At 47.2% G+C, this 19,795-nt stretch overlaps 1 protein-coding gene across 4 annotated transcripts in view; it reads right to left on the bottom strand.

The window, feature by feature from the left end:
• Positions 1 to 13,948, bottom strand: part of EFR3B (EFR3 homolog B) — a 94,427-nt gene extending 80,479 nt beyond the window's left edge. For 3 of the 4 annotated variants that reach the window (XM_086325872.1, XM_086325870.1, XM_086325871.1), the window contains exon 1: positions 13,696 to 13,946. In XM_086325872.1, the coding sequence (XP_086181998.1) occupies positions 13,696 to 13,702 (7 nt within the window). In that variant the 5' untranslated portion in view covers positions 13,703 to 13,946. Of the gene's footprint in view, positions 1 to 13,695 lie in introns of all 4 variants that reach the window. The other variant, XM_086325869.1, reaches the window with a different exon arrangement.
• Between the last annotated feature and the right edge of the window lie 5,847 nt (positions 13,949 to 19,795).

Below are 19,795 nucleotides of genomic sequence, written 5' to 3'. Positions count from 1 at the left end.
ATGGGCTTCCTTATCACTCTGTTGATGGTGTCCTTTGGTACATCAAAGTTTTAAATTTTTATGTAGTCCAATTAATAATGGTGTTTTAAATAAGAATACATTTGGACTAGAAGTAAAAAGTGTTGGAAAAAAATCCAGCCTTGGGTTTTTTCTTAGTTATGCTACTCAATGAGCTGGATGACCCTGGACAAGGCATTTAATTTCTCTGAACTTCATTATCCTTATTTGAAGATTGCATGTGTTAGTCGTTCAGTCATGTCTGACTCTTTGTGACCCCATGGACTGTAGCCTGCCAGGCTCCTCTGTCCATGGGATTTTCCAGGCAAGAATACTGGAGTGGATTGCCATTTCCTTCTCTAAGGAATCTTCCCAACCCAGAGACTGAACCTGGTCTCCTGCATTGCAGGCAAACTCTACCATCTGAGCCACCAGGGAAGCCCTATATGAAGATGGGAGAGGGGAAAAGAATATCTACCACGTAAGGCTTTTGTGAAATGTGAATGCACACAGAGCAAGAATCAGAGTGCCCAGCACTTGGAAGACACACGCCTCTTCTCCACGCCTACCCCAGCATACTTGTCAGCAAGTATCAGTTCATTCAACAGGACCCCAGGACAGGCACTGTTTGAATTAACAACAAAGGAATCATTATCCTGGTCTTATCAATGAGGAAACGGGTGCATGGCCAGGTTACATAAAGAACCCAAGACCATAGCGCCTACACAGTTACCACTTAGATCTTCTGCTATGGGTGTGCCCCTCACCCCCGGTCCCTGCTGTCTCACTCATAGGACAGACCAGTCGCCTCAACCCCAGTGCAGACATAAGAACTGGGAAACCCTTAAAGACCATCCAGTCCAGCTCTCCCAACTTACAGATGAGAGAATATGAGGGAGGTTGAGAATTTTGCCCAGATTCACACAGCAACATTGCCTGAGTCACCCTGCCGGCCAACCCTCCCTCCCAGTGCGGCAACAAATGCCCTTGAGAGAGCAGAAGGGAGGCCTTGTTCCAGGTCCAGCACCACCCACTCCTCCCCGGAACGCTCAGGCCTGTTCTCCTCTGACAGTGTTGTCTGGGGGAGAATAGGACATTCTCAGCGGTGCTGGGGAACAGTATAGCTTTGGGGGTGAAATTTCTCAAGACAGACAGACAACTGGACATGTTTATTTAGCAGCCCCTGGGTCCAGGCCTGCTAGGAGGGCCAGGCCTCTCACGGGGGTTGAGGAAAACAGTGGGATGATGCTGGTATTTTTTCCCCTTCCTACCCTGCTGTATAAGCCCCCCAGCCAAGGTCAGCACACCAATTATTGCAGGTGCCCTTGCGCTCCAGCCCTGAGACGGAAGGAGCACAAGGGAGCAGAGTGCTTTATCTGGGAACGTTCTGGCCAGTGCTTCCAAGCAATGAGAAACAGACATTTCATTGCTTTTGCTTCAAAAGGCCTTTTCATCTTTCATGTTTTGTGAAGGAATAATGCACAGATGATATGAATGGAAATCAAAATAAAGATTTGCCCATAATTATGCCACTAAGTAACCTTGCTTTTTGAAGAAAATGATTGTACCATTTATTCTGAGATCCACAAACCAAGAAAGAAATGTGTAGGAATGACTCTCTAACTGCCTTAACCATCTCATCAGTAGGCCAAGTGGCTATTTCTCATGACTAACACCATTAAAATCTGGAGGAAAAGCCAAGTGGTTATATTCTGGCATATTCTTTATTCTATAAAGAATATTTTATTCTATACAAAATTATAATATATGCAGGAAGGCAAAGTGAGATGATAAAATATTATTGTCTCCGACCTTGGGGAGATTCCTCAGCCCACCAGCACTGGTTTCTTAGAAACCTGGATTGCCACATGTGTATGTATAGTTGGATGAATGATACATATAACTATTTTATAGTTTAATGCAAATATCTGAGCTCTTACTATATACCAGAGATTTCCCCTAGGTGCCAGGAAAAACAAAGATTAAGATAGAGGTTGTGTCCTCAAGAGGTTCACAGATCTACTGTGTAAAGAAATAAATGACATTTAGTGTGACAAATACATGATAAAAATAACAGCAAAGTATAAGATACAGTTGGGGACACAAAGAGGGCTTGGCGGAGGCTGCAGAGCTCTGAATTTTTTCAGCATCCATCCTGTATGATTCAGCTCCAGGAGCACCTCCCGCACAAATAGTGAGAGGCTAGGAGTGAGGCTAGGAATGCATCACTTTATTACAAGCAGGGCCTTTCTACAGATCTTCACTCAAGATCTTTATAAATGTGCTTGTACCTTAGAGGTTCTAATTTATAAATGCTATTTCACATACCATTCACCTAAAAACAAAGTTGGGACATGGAGAGAAGTCTTTCTGAATAGTTATGATAAAGCTTGGAGTCCTACCAAGCTACGAATCTCCTGGTTCCAGGTGCTTGAATTTACCTGAGTCGTTCTGTAGGGTAAGGAAAAAGTTGGCATTTGAGCCCAGAAATCTTAATTCTCAGATTTATAGGCAGATTCAGGATGTGCATTAGGGCACTGAGCTTCCAAGTCCTCACCAGGCACCCGTATTCCTAGATGTAAAGCCACAGCTAAACTACATACAAGCTACTGAAATATTCTGTTTGGAATTCTCTTGTGGGAAAATGTACTGTTTGGCATAAGACACTCGTCAACGCCATCAGGTACAAATCTCGCATGCAGTTCTGTGAACACTTGCTCAGGAGACAGTGGAGAGAATGAACTTCACCCAGCTGCGTGACCTTGGCCAGATGATTGGTCTTCCGAATTTCTGTGTCCCCAGCTTAGCCACTGATGTAACGACGTCCATCACCATACCGGTTGTTCTGAGTGCATATACTGCACAAAATGACTAAACATCGCTACAGTTTTGTAACGCATAAGGATTTAGCATATTCTAAGGACTTAGATGAAGATGTCATTCCTGTCCTCTTTGTGGTCTAAGAGATTTTCTCATCTTTCTGGTACAGAGATGAGAGGGACACAGTCATGGCCCACCAATCTGCAGATGGTCCTCTAGGAGACAAACAAGTGCTCAACAGAATAGGTGTTATGTCCCCTCTCAGGGCTCCCATCTGGCAAGCAGACTTCCCAGAGTCAGGGGCTCAGCTTGCCAATTCTGCAGAAGCTCTCAGGTTTGTATTCTTATTACCCAAAACTTCTGTCTAAGGGTTTTAACAAATACAGTCGAAGTATGACATAAGTATCCTCGTAAGCAGGGATTATCACTGTTTCTGGAGAGGGCATGGCCATGCCCCAGAAGCATCCACAAGAATTACTCAGATGGTGATAATATCCCCCTTCATAGGTATCATGTTTTGTAAAGTAAATACACGTACAGCGACATTTTCTCATTTGACCCCTCTCTCAGGTGTTGCTACTGGTAAAGAACCTGCCTGTCAATGCAGGAGACGTAAGAGATGAGGGTTCCACTCCTGGGTCAGGAAGATCCCCTGGAGGAGGGCATGGCAACCCACTCCAGAATTCTTGCCTGGAGAATCCCATGGACAGAGGCACCTGGTGGGCTACAGTCAATGGGGCCGCAAAGGGTTGGACATGGACATGACTGAAGTGACTGAGCATGCAGCATGCACATACAAAGCAAATTAATTATCCCCATTGTTATCAGGGAGGAATATGCTCAGAGAGAGGAACTAGGGACCTATGGCTTGCAGGTGGCCACTGGGGACTTGGACCACCATCCCTCTCTCACACACACAGCCAAGTTCCAACCCCGCCTCTCAGAGGCAACAATCGCTGGTTCTAGACTGGATGGACCTGAAAATGTAGGGAAGGAGTTCTAAATTCAAGGTCAAACTATCAGAAAAGCAGAAGCTCCTCCCATGAACGAACGTCTCAATCTCCAGAGTCTTTCTCAGTTCTCCAAGCCCTGACCATGGACCATGTTGTTAAGAACACTGCAAAGCAGGCACATGTGTGACTCAGTGCTGGCTGACAGCCCCACCCTGTCTGCCCATCTCTCTCTCTTTTTTTTTCGTATCATTAATTTTATTTTTTTAATTGAAGGATAATTGCTTTACAGAATTTTGTTGTTTTCTGTCAAACCTCAATGTGAATAAGACTGCAAGGAGATCCAACCAGTCCATTCTGAAGATCAGCCCTGGGATTTCTTTGGAAGGAATGATGGTAAAGCTGAAACTCCAGTACTTTGGCCACCTCATGCGAAGAGTTGACTCATTGGAAAAGACTCTGATGCTGGGAGGGATTGGGGGCAGGAGGAGAAGGGGACAACAGAGGATGAGATGGCTGGATGGCATCACTGACTCGATGGACATGAGTCTGAGTGAACTCCGGGAGTTGGTGATGGACAGGGAGGCCTGGCGTGCTGTGATTCATGGGGTTGAAAAGAGTCGGACACGACTGAGCGACTGATCTGATCTGATCTGATCTGATACATGTATCCCCTTCTCTCTCTCTTTCGAGAGGCAGCCCATGCTCCCGTTTTTCATGACGTCCCTGGCACCTGCCTTCTGTCTTCCACTCTCACCAACCTACTCTCCTGACTCCTCTCTTACTTGCCCTTTCCTCATCCAGGTCCCCAGACTCTTCCTGGGGCCCTTTCTCTCTCCAACAAAGTAAACAGTCATAAAGCAGGTGGGCAGGCTGCCAAGAAGCAGAGGCTCCAACCAGAAGCGACAGCTCCCAGCTTCTCTGCTGACTGGCCTGTAACCAACCAGAAGGCATATCCCCTCAGGAGTTCATGTCTGTTATGTGCACTCTCCTCGCTCCCCAGATTAACATGTACCACTCTCTGTGGTACAGGGAGCTCTGCAAAGGAAAGACCCATATTCTCTGAAACATTTGGAATATTCAAGGGACAGCAGTGTAGGAGTGGGGGCGGGGGTGAGCCCACAGTCTGCAGTTGGAATGCCGAGGTTCCAATCCCAGTGCAGTCTCCTAAGTGTGCAGCCACAGGTGGGTCACTAAAACTCTCAGCATCTCAATTTTCTCATTTCTAAAATGAGAATAATAATTCCCAATCCCCAGAATTTGGGGAGGATTACTCTGATGCTCGGAGGGATTGGGGGCAGGAGGAGAAGGGGACGACAGAGGATGAGATGGCTGGATGGCATCACCACCTCGACGGACATGAGTTTGAGTGAACTCCGGGAGTTGGTGATGGACAGGGAGGCCTGGTGTGCTGCAATTCATGGGGTCGCAAAGAATTGGACACGACTGAGCGACTGAATTGAACTGAACTAAAAATCAATAAGTGCTTTCAAATTCTGATGCTAGAGAAGATTACTGAAAGTCCTTCAGATTGCAAGGAGATCAAACCAGTCAATCCTAAAGGAAATCAACCCTGAATATCTGGAAATCAACCCTGGAAGGACTTATGCTGAAGCTGAAGCTCCAGTACTTTGGCCATCTGGTGAGAAGAGCTGACTCATTGGAAAAGACCCTGATTCTGGGAAAGACTGAAGGAAAAGGAGAAGGGTACAGCAGAGGATGAGGTGGTTAGATAACATCACCAACTCAATGGACATGTATTTTAGCAAACTCCGGGAGATAGTGGAGGACAGAGGAGCCTGGCGTGCTGCAGTCCACGGGGTCAGAAAAAGTCGGAAATGACTTATCCACTGAACAACAAAAAAAAATCAGTAAATACTTAAAAAGTGCTTAGACTACTGCTTGACACATAGTGGTGGCCAATGAATGGAAACAAAGTTATAAAGAGATAAATTTTAGAAAAGACCTCTAGCTCAGGGTTCATTCATTCAACAAGGATGAAAGAGCAGGTTTTTGAGCATCTGCTCTTTACCAGGCAGTGCTCTGTGCCCTAAAGATGCAGTAGAGAACAAGAGAAGTGGACTATGGGAAACACAGACAAGAGGAATATTAGATTGTGCTCAATGGCTGTGCAGTGAATTAAAATATAGTAAGTCCCCTACATACAAGTGAGTTTGGTTCGAAGAGCAAGTTCATAAGTCCTACAAAGTTAGCCTAGGCACCCAACTAACACAATTGGCTATGTAATACTGTATTGTAATAGGTTTCTAATAATTCTCACATAAATAATACATACATAAAAAACAAACACAAAAAATAAATATTTTAAATCTTAGAGTATAGAACCTTGAAAAGTACAGTAGTATAGTACAACGGCTGGCATCCAGGAGCTGGCTTCAAGTGAACAGGCAAGAAGAGTTACTGACTGGAGGAGGGAGACAAGGTGGGAGATGCTACTAGAGCTGAAGGATCTTCAGCAAAAGGAGATGGAGGGAAAGCTGCAATTTAACTCATGCCATGATGGCACAGGTTCAGGTTCCTTGCTGGAACCAGATACACGTTTGCATCTTTGAAAGTTTGCAACTTGAAGGTTCGTATGTAGGGGACTTACTGTAAGGCAAGCGAATGAGAAGGATAGACAGCTTCCATGGACTCTAGAGGCAAGAATAGCTTCTCCAGGGAGCAAATTCTCAAAAGACACGTGGAGTGACATTCATCCATGGAGGGAGAAAATAATATCCACCGCTTCCAAGGTGGGCAAGCGCCTCGGCAAGTCCTGGCTTATCGGAACTAGGAAGGAAGCCATGAGCAGAGTCTGCGGCTATTTCTGAGGGAGGAGTCAGAACCCACAACTCCAATTTGGACCAGTCTTCATACTCTACAAAGGGCTCCCCTTGTGGCTCAGCAGGTAAAGAATCTGCCTGCAATATGGGAGACCTGGGTTCAACCCTTGGGTTGGGAAGAGCCCCTGGAGAAGGGAAAGGCTACCCACTCCAGTATTCTGGCCTGGAGAATTCCATGGACTGTATAGTCTATGGAGTTGCAAAGACTGAGTGACTTTCTTTTTCTTTCTTTTCTTTCATATTTTACGAACTGGGATACAGCCAATGAGGGGAACTATATTTTCAAAAGAATTTAGGCCAATACTTTTGAAATATCTCCTCTTAAGGAGGAACTCGGGGAGGAATTTATCTTAGCATCTCAAAAAGCTGTATTTGTCCTAGGCAACTGCATTTTAAAAGTTTTATAGATGCCATGAGTTTTGCAAATGACTTTTCTCTCGTGAGCTACAGGAAGCTCAAAACTGAATTTGCAACAGGGCTAGGTGGTAGGTACTTTTTCCCTGATATGACTTTATTTCTGGCTTTTTCCCCTCTGTTTTACTCTTAGATTTTCTTTGAGTTGATCTCTTTATTTATCATAGCACAGGTGTGTGTGTGTGTGTGCATGTGTAAAATATATGCTCCAAATCCTCTTTAGTACTGGCTAGATTATAATAAATGTACTGTTTGAGGTAATTTAGCACCTATTTCAAAATAAACAAACTATTTTTTATATCTTCGTATATAACCCACATTTTATGTACCATGGGAATTTTTTAAGTTTCAGTTCACCTTATCCCTACCTGCGCCCACTCCCACCCACCCACTCCCATCACTACTTTTTTTAAGGGGCAAACATCTTCTATTACATATGCACAGTTTTAACTGGTCCAAAACTTTCTCACTCCTGCAGCTGTAGCATCTATCTCCCTCTTTTCTTCATCTTCCCATCATCGCCCCCCTCCCCGCCCACATACATTCTGCACAGTGCCCCCTAGTTTTCATTTCTTTAAAGCATCAGTTGAGCAAAATCAGCCATTTGACAGTTTCAAACTCTTCCCTGGCTCCTACTGCTCATAGAGATAAGTGAAAACTCCTTATCCTGACAAAATCTCCTTCTCATCACACACTTTATCACCTAAACTCTGCCCAATCCCAGGTAGCTCCCCTAACTGTCCCTGGATATGTCTTTTCTTTCCCCGGCTCTGTGCACTGACACTGCTGCGTCTGCCTGGCACGCCTGCCCCCACCCCCGGGGACCCATCCTCACAGCCCTCAAAACCTCACACAAATGCTTGCTGTCCTCTGAAGCTCTCCTAATGGCTCCACCTCCCAGGGGTCTCTTCCAAATCAAAATATTGCTGGCTGACTATTTGAAGAGTAACTCCATTCCACCTTGCAAAACTGTGTAATTTTACTGAAACTGTCTCTGTATTGTTCAATATTTTGCAGATCTTTACAACTCATTTGCCCACTGGAATTGGCATCTTTTTGATGCTCTGTGTAGTATCATATAAAGTTGATACTCCACAAATACTTGACAGTTCATGTCTCTTTCCCTTCAAAATACAAAGCATAAAGCAAATGACAGACAAAAGGTTAAATCCTCAATAAATAAACTAGTCATACTCATATGATAATTCACTAAAACGCAAAAGGTTAGAAAACATAGGAAGTGTTTAACTTCACTAGTAATAAAGAATACAAGTTAAAATGTTGTCTGCTATCAAATTAACAAAGATAAGGAAAAAAATCTCAATCTTTAAAGCTTTTGAGAGTGAAAGGAGATAGGTACTCTCATAACTGCTGGTGTAATCAATACAAATTGAAAACAATTTGACAATATATAAAAGCTTTAAAATTCCTATACACATCGGTGTGTGCGTTCATGCATGCATGCTAAGTCGCTTCAGCCGTGTCTGACTCTGCGACCCCATGGACTATAGCCTGCCAGGCTCCTCTGTCCATGGGATTCTCCAGGCAAGGATACTGGAATGGGTTGCCATGCCCTCCTCCAGGGGATCTTCTCAGCCCAGGGATCTAACTCACATCTCCTGCAGTTTTTGCATTGCAGGCAGATTCTTTACTGCTGAACCAGGCGGGAAGCCCCAACTCACTGGAGTGTTAGGGACATATTTCAAAGTCCAGAGAAAGCCCTGGGCACCAGGGACTCCTCCCAGGGTTATAATACTGAATCTTTATGAATAACTTAAATGTACAATAAGGAAATTATATGTCCATTAAGTGGACTGTTACAGGACATTAAAAATGGCAGCCAATGATTCTGTGTTAACTTGGGGCTGGGGGAATGCTTATATGTAAAGTTAAGTAGAAAAAAATAAAATACAAGATTATAGGAAATGAATAATTCTAACCACATAAACAAATGCATGAAAGAAAATATATCAAAACAGTAAAAGCAGTTATACTTGCTTATAGTTTATTGTGCATTCCAGGTTTTCTAGAAATATTGGATGACTACCGGAGAGGGTGCAGAAAAGATGCTTTTCTTTCTTTTTTGGCAGTGTGCCCTGGCTTGCAGGATCTTAGTTTACTGATCAGGGATCAAATCTGTCCCTACCCCCACCCCCACATCCTGCAGTGAAGTGCAGAGTCCAAACCATTGGATTACCAGGGAATTCCCAAAAGATGCTTTTCAAGTAGATTTTTTCCTTTTCTTTATACCAGGAACAGCACCGTTATTGAGCTTTGAGACATAAGTTTTCATTTATTATATTTTTGCACCTGTTTCAAAACTAAGAAACAGAGAGACAAGAGAAAGCTGAAGAAAGGGAAGGAGAGAGAGAGTGAGGGCAGCTCTCTGACCCTGATTAATCCCTGCCATGAAACAAGCATTGTCACTTTGTAGAGCCAGGAGACAGGCTCAGAAAGTCAAGTTCAAGGTTACCTGAGGGGCAGAGGCGCCATCACAACCAGGCTACTATGCCAGGATCAGGCAGAGAAAGAGAAAAGAAAGGGCAGGTAAGCACAAAATCTCAGGGGTAATTTATAGAACAGTATAAACAGGTGGTTCTAGTGGGTAAGATTGCGGGTGGTTTTTTCCCCCTCCTCACTTTTCCAGGTTTTCCATAACGTGATGTGAACTTTTTGTTTTTATTTATGTGCAAGAAGAAAACTGCAACCATTTGAAATCACTGAACTGTGAGCAACAAGAGAGAAAATAGGCTCTACTCATCCTGAATCCCTTCCTAAGGGGAATACAGGGGTCGGAGGGAAAGGGGGGAGCAGTCTCACAACCCCGACTTGAACCATATGCTGCATCATGGGGCCACCTCAGGATTCAGGGGACGAGGGTGGAGCATGTGTGCCTGTGTGCATGTTGTGGGAGTCTCCTGTGATGAGGAGCAGCAGGATCCATGGAGCTGTCTGCAAAGGTGAGCCGTTGTGTTGCAGGTGGAGTCAGCCCCTCCTTGCAGGTCTCCCCACCATCCACAAGTCACACACAAGTGCTCTGTAAGGCACATTTACAGGAAACTGTGTGTCATGGCTGTTTTCCCCACAGTCAGCTTTCTGGATCACAAAGCTTGAAGAAAGGCATGTGTTGGGGATGGGGCAGCACCTAAAGGTGAGGAGAGGTTCGTTAGGGCAGATTTAGTTTTAGAGGGATGGGGCCACCCAGACAGGGGTTCTGGGAAAAGCCATCCCAATCGTCTTCATATCCAGCTGCCCTGATTCCGAGGGCAGTATTTCTTAGAGAGCTTGGACTCACCTCGGGGGGTCAGTGGGGGGGCTTCCAGGTAAGACCACTGTGGCTTCATCCCCGGGGAAAGGGTTAGGGAAACTTTTAATTACGTAATTCTAACATATAACACACACACAGAAAAACCTAATGGGAATCCATTTTTTGCAGAGAATTTGCCCACAGTCTTCCCACCCAAGTATAAAGTGCTTTTTATTTACCCAGGTCCCTTGTCAATCTATGTTCATAGGTATAAACAAGATTGTGGGGAGTCACCTGTGACCTCTTGGAGAGCCATTTCCAAAAAGTGACTGGGGTTTAGGAATGAGTGATGGTTCAGAGCGGCATGGGTAAGTCTGGTGAAGGGAAGCAGAAGCGGTTCAATGGCTTGAGTGGTTAGCTAGGTCAAGGTGACTTGTGTGCTAAAGTGGGAGGTGGGGGAGATGCTGCAAACACGCATCTTCAGGAGCCTCAAAGAGGAAGAGAGACGGGCAAAGGCCCAGGAGGACCTGAAGGGCACAGGCTCTTGAGTGATTTGCCTTGTGAGTGCAGAACCTCCTATAATGCACTGTCACATCCAGGTGCCAGCCCTGAGGTTTGCACAGAACTGGGAGATACATGAGTATCTTGTCATTTAATACAGAGATGTGATTCCAAGAGACAAACCCACCTGTCTAAGGTGAAATAGCCATGATCTGACTGTGGGTTGAGATGGGCTGATGCCAGGTCTAGGATCCTTTCTGTCCCAGATGATACCGTGTCCTTTAGCAAAGACAAGGGACCCTTATTCTCCCATAGATGGGAGGAAGAAGATGGGAGAAACTGAGGACCCAGAGAGACTGAGATGTCGAGGACAGAGGGAAGTGAGGAGGAGACAAGAGGGGAGATGAAGATCTCCAGCATCACCATGCAGCTGAAAGGCGGCAATGGGAGTGAGGTTATGCACGTTGATAATGGATCCCGTAACCAGGTGCATGGTCAAGGGACACCTTTACCTAAAGCTATTAGGTGACTGTTGGCTCCACACGGGGGCCTCACTGCCCATCAGTTAATGAAATCCCTGGTGGCATTTTCCTAACGAGCACTTACCTAGGGCATTAGGGGAGGGAAGGGGTACTGGGCTTGGAAGCCCCCATTTTCATTTTGCCCCTTTCTATATAACTGTGTCACCCTGGATAAATCACTAGAAAAATAAGAACCAAATATAAGAAGTCTATTATTCTACACCTTCCCAATCTCCCTATTCACTTCTTATTTCATCATTCGACTGCCTCTGAGGACAGAATGATTCAAAGTATGACGTAGACCTTTTCTTTTCATAAGCATCAAGAAAATACTAAAATCCAGGCCAACAAGCCCTCCCCTTGGCGACTGGGTGCCTCTCACAACTCCTGAGACAAGGCTTTGCCCTAAAACTCAGTAATCATCTCCCTACCAGCACTGGCAAGACTGCTGCAGGCAACTGCCCAGAGGATTCCTTCATTATAATCTTTCTATGAATGATTCAGGGGTGAGGACCATCGCTGTTTATGTCTGGAGGAATAAGAACATATTATAAAAGAGACCTGAAAATCCATGATGTATCCAAAAATAGCACCCAGATACGCCAGCTTCCCAGCTCACCTTTCTGTACCATCCAACTCTTCCTTGACTTGCTTCACGCAACAGGGGTAAATTGGGACCCCCACCGCTCAGGTATCCTGGGATCAGTCATCAAACAGTCTTGGACTGAATGCTGCCAGGTGACCCAGCAGAACTAGCATTCCTAATTCTTACTCACTCTGATGGGCCTTGTCCTAACTCCTTCCCCATTGCAGGTGCCCCTGCAGTCACATGCTTTTGTCAAGTGATCTGCAGCCTTAGGCTGCTCACTCTGCAGAAAAGAATGTGGGGGGGGGTGGGGAACAGAGAGTAAAAAAATATAGCTCTCTCCTGGGAACCTCACAAGCTTCTAGCTTATAAAACATAACTGCCTTGCTACCATTTCTGCAGAGTCCCCACTGGCCAGCAGCACATGCTCTGAAGTCAATCCCCTCCCACTCTACTCCCCAACCTCGGCCCATTGGGAGAGAAAGGATACTTGCTGAAGGGACCTGCTGATGTTCCCCAAGGTTCAGAAATGCACGTGTGACCAAAGTGGGCAGGAGAGGAGGCTGATCATAAGGTGAAGTATCTCTAAATAACGAGGCCCACCGACTGCTGAGCATCTCTGCACTCCACTCTCAGCTTCCTGTGCCTCCGACAAACTTTGTGACTCAGTGTTTGCACAGTGAGGCAGCCAAGCAGACTCGGTGATGGATTAAATTCAGAATGTGCTTTTCTTCCAACTCACCCCTCAGGTGCCACCTGAGCCCCTACCTGGCTGCGGGGGTGGGAGCTGAGCATAGCTGCAGCTCTTCTGCTGGCCCTAAATAGCTACCAGAGCCTGAGTTCTGACGACTTTGGTCCACGGGTATCCTTTCTCTCTTCTCTGTCTCTGTCTGTCTGTCTCTGACACATACACAGCAGCTGGAGGCTCTATAACGCAGTTGATTTCTAAACTGGTCTGGGTCTCCCGTGCTCCATTCCTCCAGGCTGCAATTTGGACCCCGAGTGCTCTTTTCTTCACCCACACTGCCGCCAAACCCAGAGGAATTCCTGGAAAATTTTAAGGCAGAGCAGGGCATCATGAGGGTCTGGCTAACTGTTGCACGTCAGTTGAGGGGATGGCCGTGGAAGGGGGCAAGAGAGATCGGGTGACAGACAGAGGTGGCCAGCCAGAGCTGCCTGGCACCCTCGGCAGCGTCTCTCCCCTTCAGCACTGCCGAGGGCATACCCGGAAGTTCGGGAGCTTGGGTCCCACGGGCGGCAGGGGCGGGCAGAGGCCAGGTCCATCCAGGGGCGGCGAGACCTGTCTCCCAGAACTGGCTCTCTGGCCAGCTCTCTGCACCGCGGGCGCCGCCTCCCACATCCTTGAAGCCGGCACAAGGCAGCCAGTGAGCGTCTCCCCGCAATTCCGTACCGGCTTCCCGCATAAAACTCCCCAGTACAACCTGCTTTTGTTAATTCTGCAAATGCTGTCACACGACCACCTTCACCAACACCTCCTGTCTCCTCGGCACCAAGGGAGACTCGCTTTCCCCAAAACCCAGCTGCTTCGGATCCCCCGAGCCCCGCCGCACCCCGACGGACCACCGCCCACTCGCCCCAGAGCCCTCAAACAAGCGGCCCGAAGGACCATAAAGACCCCTGGGTCTCCGGTCCTGAGCATCTTTGTCCTCCCAACGCAGGCGCGCGCACACCGAGCGACAGAAAGAGCCCAGCCGGGCACCGAGTCCGCACACTCTGGCCTCGCTGGGGCCCCGCAGAGGGACAATGGTCCGCGTCCTGCAAGTTTGCCAGCCCGGAGGCAGAAAGCCCTCCTTACCGTACATCTTGGCGGGGCGAGCGCCTCCCCGGAGGCCGCGTCGCTTGCAGCCAGCCCCCGGCGGCGCCGGCCTTTCATTCACAGCCGGGTTGGCGGATGTCGGCGGGCGGCGGAGGCCCGGGCGGGGCGAGAGCCGGACCGGGTTCGGGAGCGAGAGCAGGGGCCCGACGCGCGAGGGCAGGGGACTGGAGCCGCGCGCCCATTCAGCAGCCCGGGCTGAGCGCGGCCGGCCTCCGCTCGGGTTTCTGGGCTGGGCTGCGCCGAGAGGGGCGGGGGCTATGCTAATATTGCCCCTCCCCCCGGGCTCAGTCACTGCTTGGCTGCCCCGCCCACACCCCACCCCGCCCCGCCCCCTGCAATTCCCACCCTCCTAGAAACCCAGATCCCTAGAAGCACCTTTCCTAGGCTGTCGCCCCCAGGTGCTGGGTGGAGCGTTTTCCAGCGGCAGCGTCCCCTACGGGAAGTGACCCGCCCTGCTCCGGTTGGAATGCTTAGGCCGAAAGCTAAGATCTGTCGTAACGTGCGGGGGCCCCAAGGGTCAGTAGGGGTGCTGGAAACTGCAGATGTAGCCCCTCCCCCAAATTTATCCAGAATGCATTGGCTAAGCCAGGGGGCGCCAGGAAGAGGAATTAGGGGGGAGTATCACCCCCTCCCTTGGCCCCCTTAATAAACCCCCGTTCCCTAATCAAGCCCTTAGCTATTACCCTCCCAGCCACTCTCTGGTCAAGTGCTCACTACCAAATCGCGTCCTTCCTGGGCCAGGAATGCAAGAAATGCACCGCGTCCTACCCCTCAAGCGCTGCAGGAAGTCACTTGCTCTTCCTCTCCCGGATTCACACGGTTAATTCACATGCTCCGTGTCCAGGATACTCTCTACCTGTGCCCCAGGGATCACTCTCTGGACTCAGACAGAGAGGGGCAGAAGGCTCATGCCAATAGCCTGAAGACAAATTCTAGCCTAACTCAGGGCTTCCCTAAGGCTTCTCACCCAGCCTCCATTTCACATCTACCGCATGGTTGAAGGGGCTTGTCCTCAAAATTCTGCTAGTAGAAGTTCCCCTGATGCTGGGAAAGATTGAAGGCAGGAGGAGAAGGGGATGACGGAGATGGCGTCACCGACTCAATGGACATGAATTTGAGGAAGCTCAGGCAGTTGGTGAAGGACAGGGAAGTCTGGTGTGCTGCTGTTCATGGGGTCCCAAAGAATCGGACACTACTGAGCGACTGAACAGTAACAACAGAAGTTAAGGAGGAGAGACCCTTAAAGATCCGTTGGATCATTGAAAGAGCAGTAGAGTTCCAGAAAAACATCTACTTCTGCTTTATTGACTATGCCAAAGCCTTTGACTGTGTGGATCACAACAAACCGTGGAAAATTCTTAAAGAGATGGGAATACCAGACCACCTGATCTGCCTCCTGAAAAATCTGTATGCAAGTCAAGAACCAATAGTTAGAACTGGACATGAAACGACAGACTGATTCCAAATCAGGAAAGGAGTATGTCAAGGCTGTATATTGTCACCGGCTTATTTAACTTATATGCAGAGTACATCATGCAAAATGCCAGCCTGGATGAAGCACAAACTGGAATCAAGATTGCCAGGAGAGATATCAATAACCTCAGATACACAGATGACACCACCCTTATAACAGAGAATGAAGAAGAACTAAAGAGCCTCTTGATGAAAGTGAAAGAGAAGAGTGAAAAAGTTGGCTTAAAACTCAATATTCAGAAAACTAAGATCATGGCATCCAGTCCCATCTCTTCATGGCAAATAGATGGGAAAACAATGGAAACAGTGACAGACTTTCTTTTTTGGGGCTCTAAAATCACTGCAGATGGTGACCACAGCCATGAAATTAAAAGACGCTTACTCCTTGGAAGAAAAGTTTTGATCAACCTAGACAGCATATTAAAAAGCAGAGACATTACTTTGCCAGCAAAGGTCCATCTAGTCAAGGCTATGGTTGTTTCAGTAGTCATGTATGGATGTGAGAGTTGAACTACAAAGAAAGCTGAGCGCTGAAGAATTGATGCTTTTGAACTGTGGTGCTGCAAGATTCTTGAGAGTCCCTTGGACTGCAAGGAGATCCAACCAGTTCACCCTAAAGGATATCAGTCCTGAATATTCATTGGAAGGACTGATGTTGAAGCTGAAAGTCCAATACTTTGGCCACCTGATGTGAAGAACTGACTCATTTGAAAAGCCCCTGATGCTGGGAGATTGAAGGAAGGAGGAGAAGGGGACAACAGAGGATGAAATGGTTGGATGGCGTCACTTACTCAATGGACATGAGTTTAAGTAAACTTTGGGAGTTGGTGATGGACAGGGAGGCCTGGTGTACTGCGGCTCACGGAGTTGCAAAGAGTCAGACACGACTGAGTGACTGAACTGAACTGAACTGAGATAGCATATTGAAAAGCAGAGACATTACTTTGCCGACAAATGTCTGTGTAGTCAAGGCTATGGTTTTTCCAGTAGTCATGTATGGATGTGAGAGTTGGATTCTAAAGAAAGCTGAGCACCAAAGAATTGATGCTTTTGAATTGCGGTGGAGAAGACTCTTGAGAGCCCCTTGGACTGCAAGGAGATCAAACCACTCCATCCTAAAGGAAATCAGTCCTGAGTATTCATTGGAAGGACTGATGCTGAAGCTGAAACTCCAATATTTCGGCCATCTGATGCGAAGAACTGACTCATTGGAAAAGACCCTGATGCTGGGAAAGATTGAAGGCAGGAGGTGAAGGGGATGACAGAGGATGAGATGGTTGGATGGCATCACCGACTTGATGGACATGAGTTTGAGTAGGCTCGCTGGTGATGGACAGGGAAGCCTGGCATGTTGCCATCCATGGGGTCGCAAAGAGTTGGACATGACTGAGTGACTGAACTGAACTGACCCTTAAAGATGATAGCATGTCTCTAATTTTAGTGAAGAGGAACCTGAGGCTGTGAGAGGTTAATTGTGTTCTTTTCCTTGGTACACTGAGCTATGTGTCCATAGGCCAGTTATCTCCCTCTCTGAGCCTCAGCTTCCTACAGGGCTGTTAGAAATTTAATATAAAACCTACATAAGTACACACTGGCACTCATGTATACCTTTTCTTTCCTTTTTCACCCAAGGCAGAGACAGAGCCAGGGAGAGAATCCAGGTCACTGGACTCTTGGAACAGTGCTCTCTATTGTATCCCAAACCCATGCTTCCCATTCCTCTATGGCCTCACCACCCTCTCCCACTCCCTTGATATTTCCAAGTTTTGTACCTGTCCCTTTGTCTCTTTACCTCTCTTAGCAGCACATGCAAGTTTTAGGGGCCCCATGGGAAATTCTGAGAAGGTTCCTGGAGCTCACATTTAACGGAGACCCTCAGGTGGCTCAAAGAAGCTCATCTTCTGTTGTTCAGTTCTAGGATCAGGTCAGGTGACTTTGAGATTTACTGAGAGTCACTTATGCCCTTGAACCAGGGCAGAAGCAAGAGAATGGAGTCTAGCTTGGTCTGAACACACAGAGAGACTCCTGCCCCTGCAATCTGTGCAGCACAAAATATATTCATTAAACACTGGTGTCCGCATCACAGTGGGAAACGCAGTGTCTGCCTTTAGAGTGAAATCTCTAGCAGAAATGACAAGACAAATGCTGATACAATATTACATGACAAGGAAGAACATGGTAAATTGTGCATAAGAAGACAGATCTCATTTAGACATATAGCACAGACCTTATTTAGACTTTACAATATAGACCCTATTTAGGCCTTCAGGCTAATTCATTCTTTTAATCAAATATTTACTGATAACTCTGTTTTATCTGTTTTATACAGTGGAAAGTGCTTAGGAGAGGGGAGACATGCAAAAATAATAATAAAATGTAGTAATTACTATGGTGAAGATCCATAGAGGAAGCAGAGTAGAGCTTCAGGAAGGAAAAAACATTCACGATGGGCTTTGAGGAATGGGTAGGATATTAGATGTGGAGATAATGTAAACATTAATAATTTCAGCCAGAGGGACAACAGTTTGCAAAGGTCAAGATGGTAGAGGGGAGAGAGAATGTGAGACACAGCCTGGAGTTTCATCTGATTGGAACAGAGTTAAGGATGAGGAACAGAAGTAGGAAAGGAGGGGAATTCCCTAGCTGTCTAGTGGTTAGGGCTCTGCACTCTCACTGCTCTCACTGTTCAAGTTCAATCCCTGGTCTGAGAACTAAATACCCACAAGCTGCTAAGTAGGAAGGGAGGCAAGAAAGGTGGTCTGGGGCCTTAAGCACCCAATCCAAAGGTTTCCCTGTTAGATCAAAGACTGGCAGACTTAACAATTAAATTTGAATATTGAATAAATAAGGAATAATTTTTAGTGTATGTCTCATGAAATATGGGAGACATGTTATATTAAAAAATTTTTTTATCTGAAATCTAGATTCAACCTATATTTTATCTGGCAACTTTAGTTGGTACCATCCTTTGCGAAAGTGATTCTGGATTCTTATAACTGAACCAGGCCTGGAGTGGTCCTCACCCTCCCCTCAACCTGTATTCCCAATTAGATCCCATTGGTATGTGGCCCCTAAGGGCCCAGGGATAGAGTCACTCTGGCCAGCCTGCACCCTTTGCCGGGGTGCTTTGGCCTGAGCACTCAGGTCCCTCTGGGTCCATACATTCAGTGGTGAAGGAATCTGGCCCATACCCAGCTTCTCTGAAGTATAATCAAGATGTTTAGATAAAATATGTGCAAAAGATGGTGGTGTAGAAGGCTAGGGTAGTGATGTTACATCCAAGGAAGCTGGAACACAATCTTCCAGCTCACAGGTCAAAACAGAAGAGCAAGGACTTCCCTGGCGGTCCAGTGGTTAAGAATCCACCTTCCATTGCAGGGGATGCAGGTTCAATCCTGTGCCCCCTCTCCTCAATTTAACTGGCATTTGCTCCTCCTCTTCATCTGTATTTCCCTCCCTCATTACTTGCGTTTGGACTGGAGAAGGTCTTGGGCTGAACAGACCAAAGCAGTTGCTCTACTTTCCACCCCATTCCTGGGCCAACAGCAGTGCACCTGCTGTGGCAGCCACTGCCTTCAGAGCCCAGGACCCTCCTGGGACTGGTTGGGTCAGGCCAGAGGAACTTGCCTTAGAAAAGCTTATTATTCTTTGGCCAAACTTGCCCTGATTAGCACAGTCACTCTGAACAATGTCCTTTGTTGCAGCAGCTCAAAGGATCCCCTCTGCCGTGAGCAAGCACCACAATTCCCAGTTTCCTTTTGAACCAGAGACTAAATTGCCCTTCGTAACAGAGAAAGGCAGGCTTAGAAGCAGGAAGCAGTCTCCCACCATCACACAAAACACAGGTCCCTCACTTGTACCCAGGATTCCATGCCAACAGGCCGATTCTTTAGTCCAAGCTTCGGCTTCCTGAATCTCCAGCCTCCCACGGCCCTCCCTCCCCACCCCCACTCCTCAACTCATCCAAGTCTGCGCAGAAGCTTCTCATCTCCCCATCAGTCACACAACTGCAGCAGATCTTGCTTGGGTACCAGCCTTGAGCGGCCAACAGCTTTAAAGGGCCTTCCAGAGGGATGCAAGAGGGAAGAAAGTGACAGCTCCAGGGAATTCATCTTCAGGGAAAATATGTCAGGAGACCCAGTGAAGGGCTGAAGGAGAACCGGAGGGGAGAATGGGTCCCTGAGACACCAGGTAGCTGATTTGCTGTGAGGCTTGAAATAGTCAGGATTCCTGACTCCAGGCCTGGTGACTTGAACCCCTGGCACCTCTCCCTTAAAGCGGGTACCTTGACCTACTTCTCAGAAGCCGCTGGGAAAGAGCAGCCTATAAAAACTATAGCCAAATACAGTAGCAGATAAGTATCCGAGGGCTGAGACGGCATCTCCACAACACAGGACATCTCAGGAGCTGGTTCAGGGGAACATGTTCTTGGCCAGATCCCTGAGAGCTGCTTTGGCTTGAAGAGGGGTCTAGAGGGGGCACAGAGCTGCCTGCTGCTGGGAGAGCAAGACCTGAGTGTCTAGGGTGGAGAAGGCTACTGCAGACAGATTTTTACCTCCTCTAAGCCAGAGTTCACCAGGGAGTTTGTGAAGTTTGAGATATTGAT

This window comes from Bos grunniens, chromosome 11, assembly GCF_055505025.1.
Source record: "Bos grunniens cultivar Pamir isolate PY7600 chromosome 11, Bosgru_T2T1.0, whole genome shotgun sequence".
Classification (NCBI taxonomy): Eukaryota; Metazoa; Chordata; class Mammalia; order Artiodactyla; family Bovidae; genus Bos; species Bos grunniens.
This window is presented reverse-complemented; position numbering and strand designations above follow the sequence as displayed.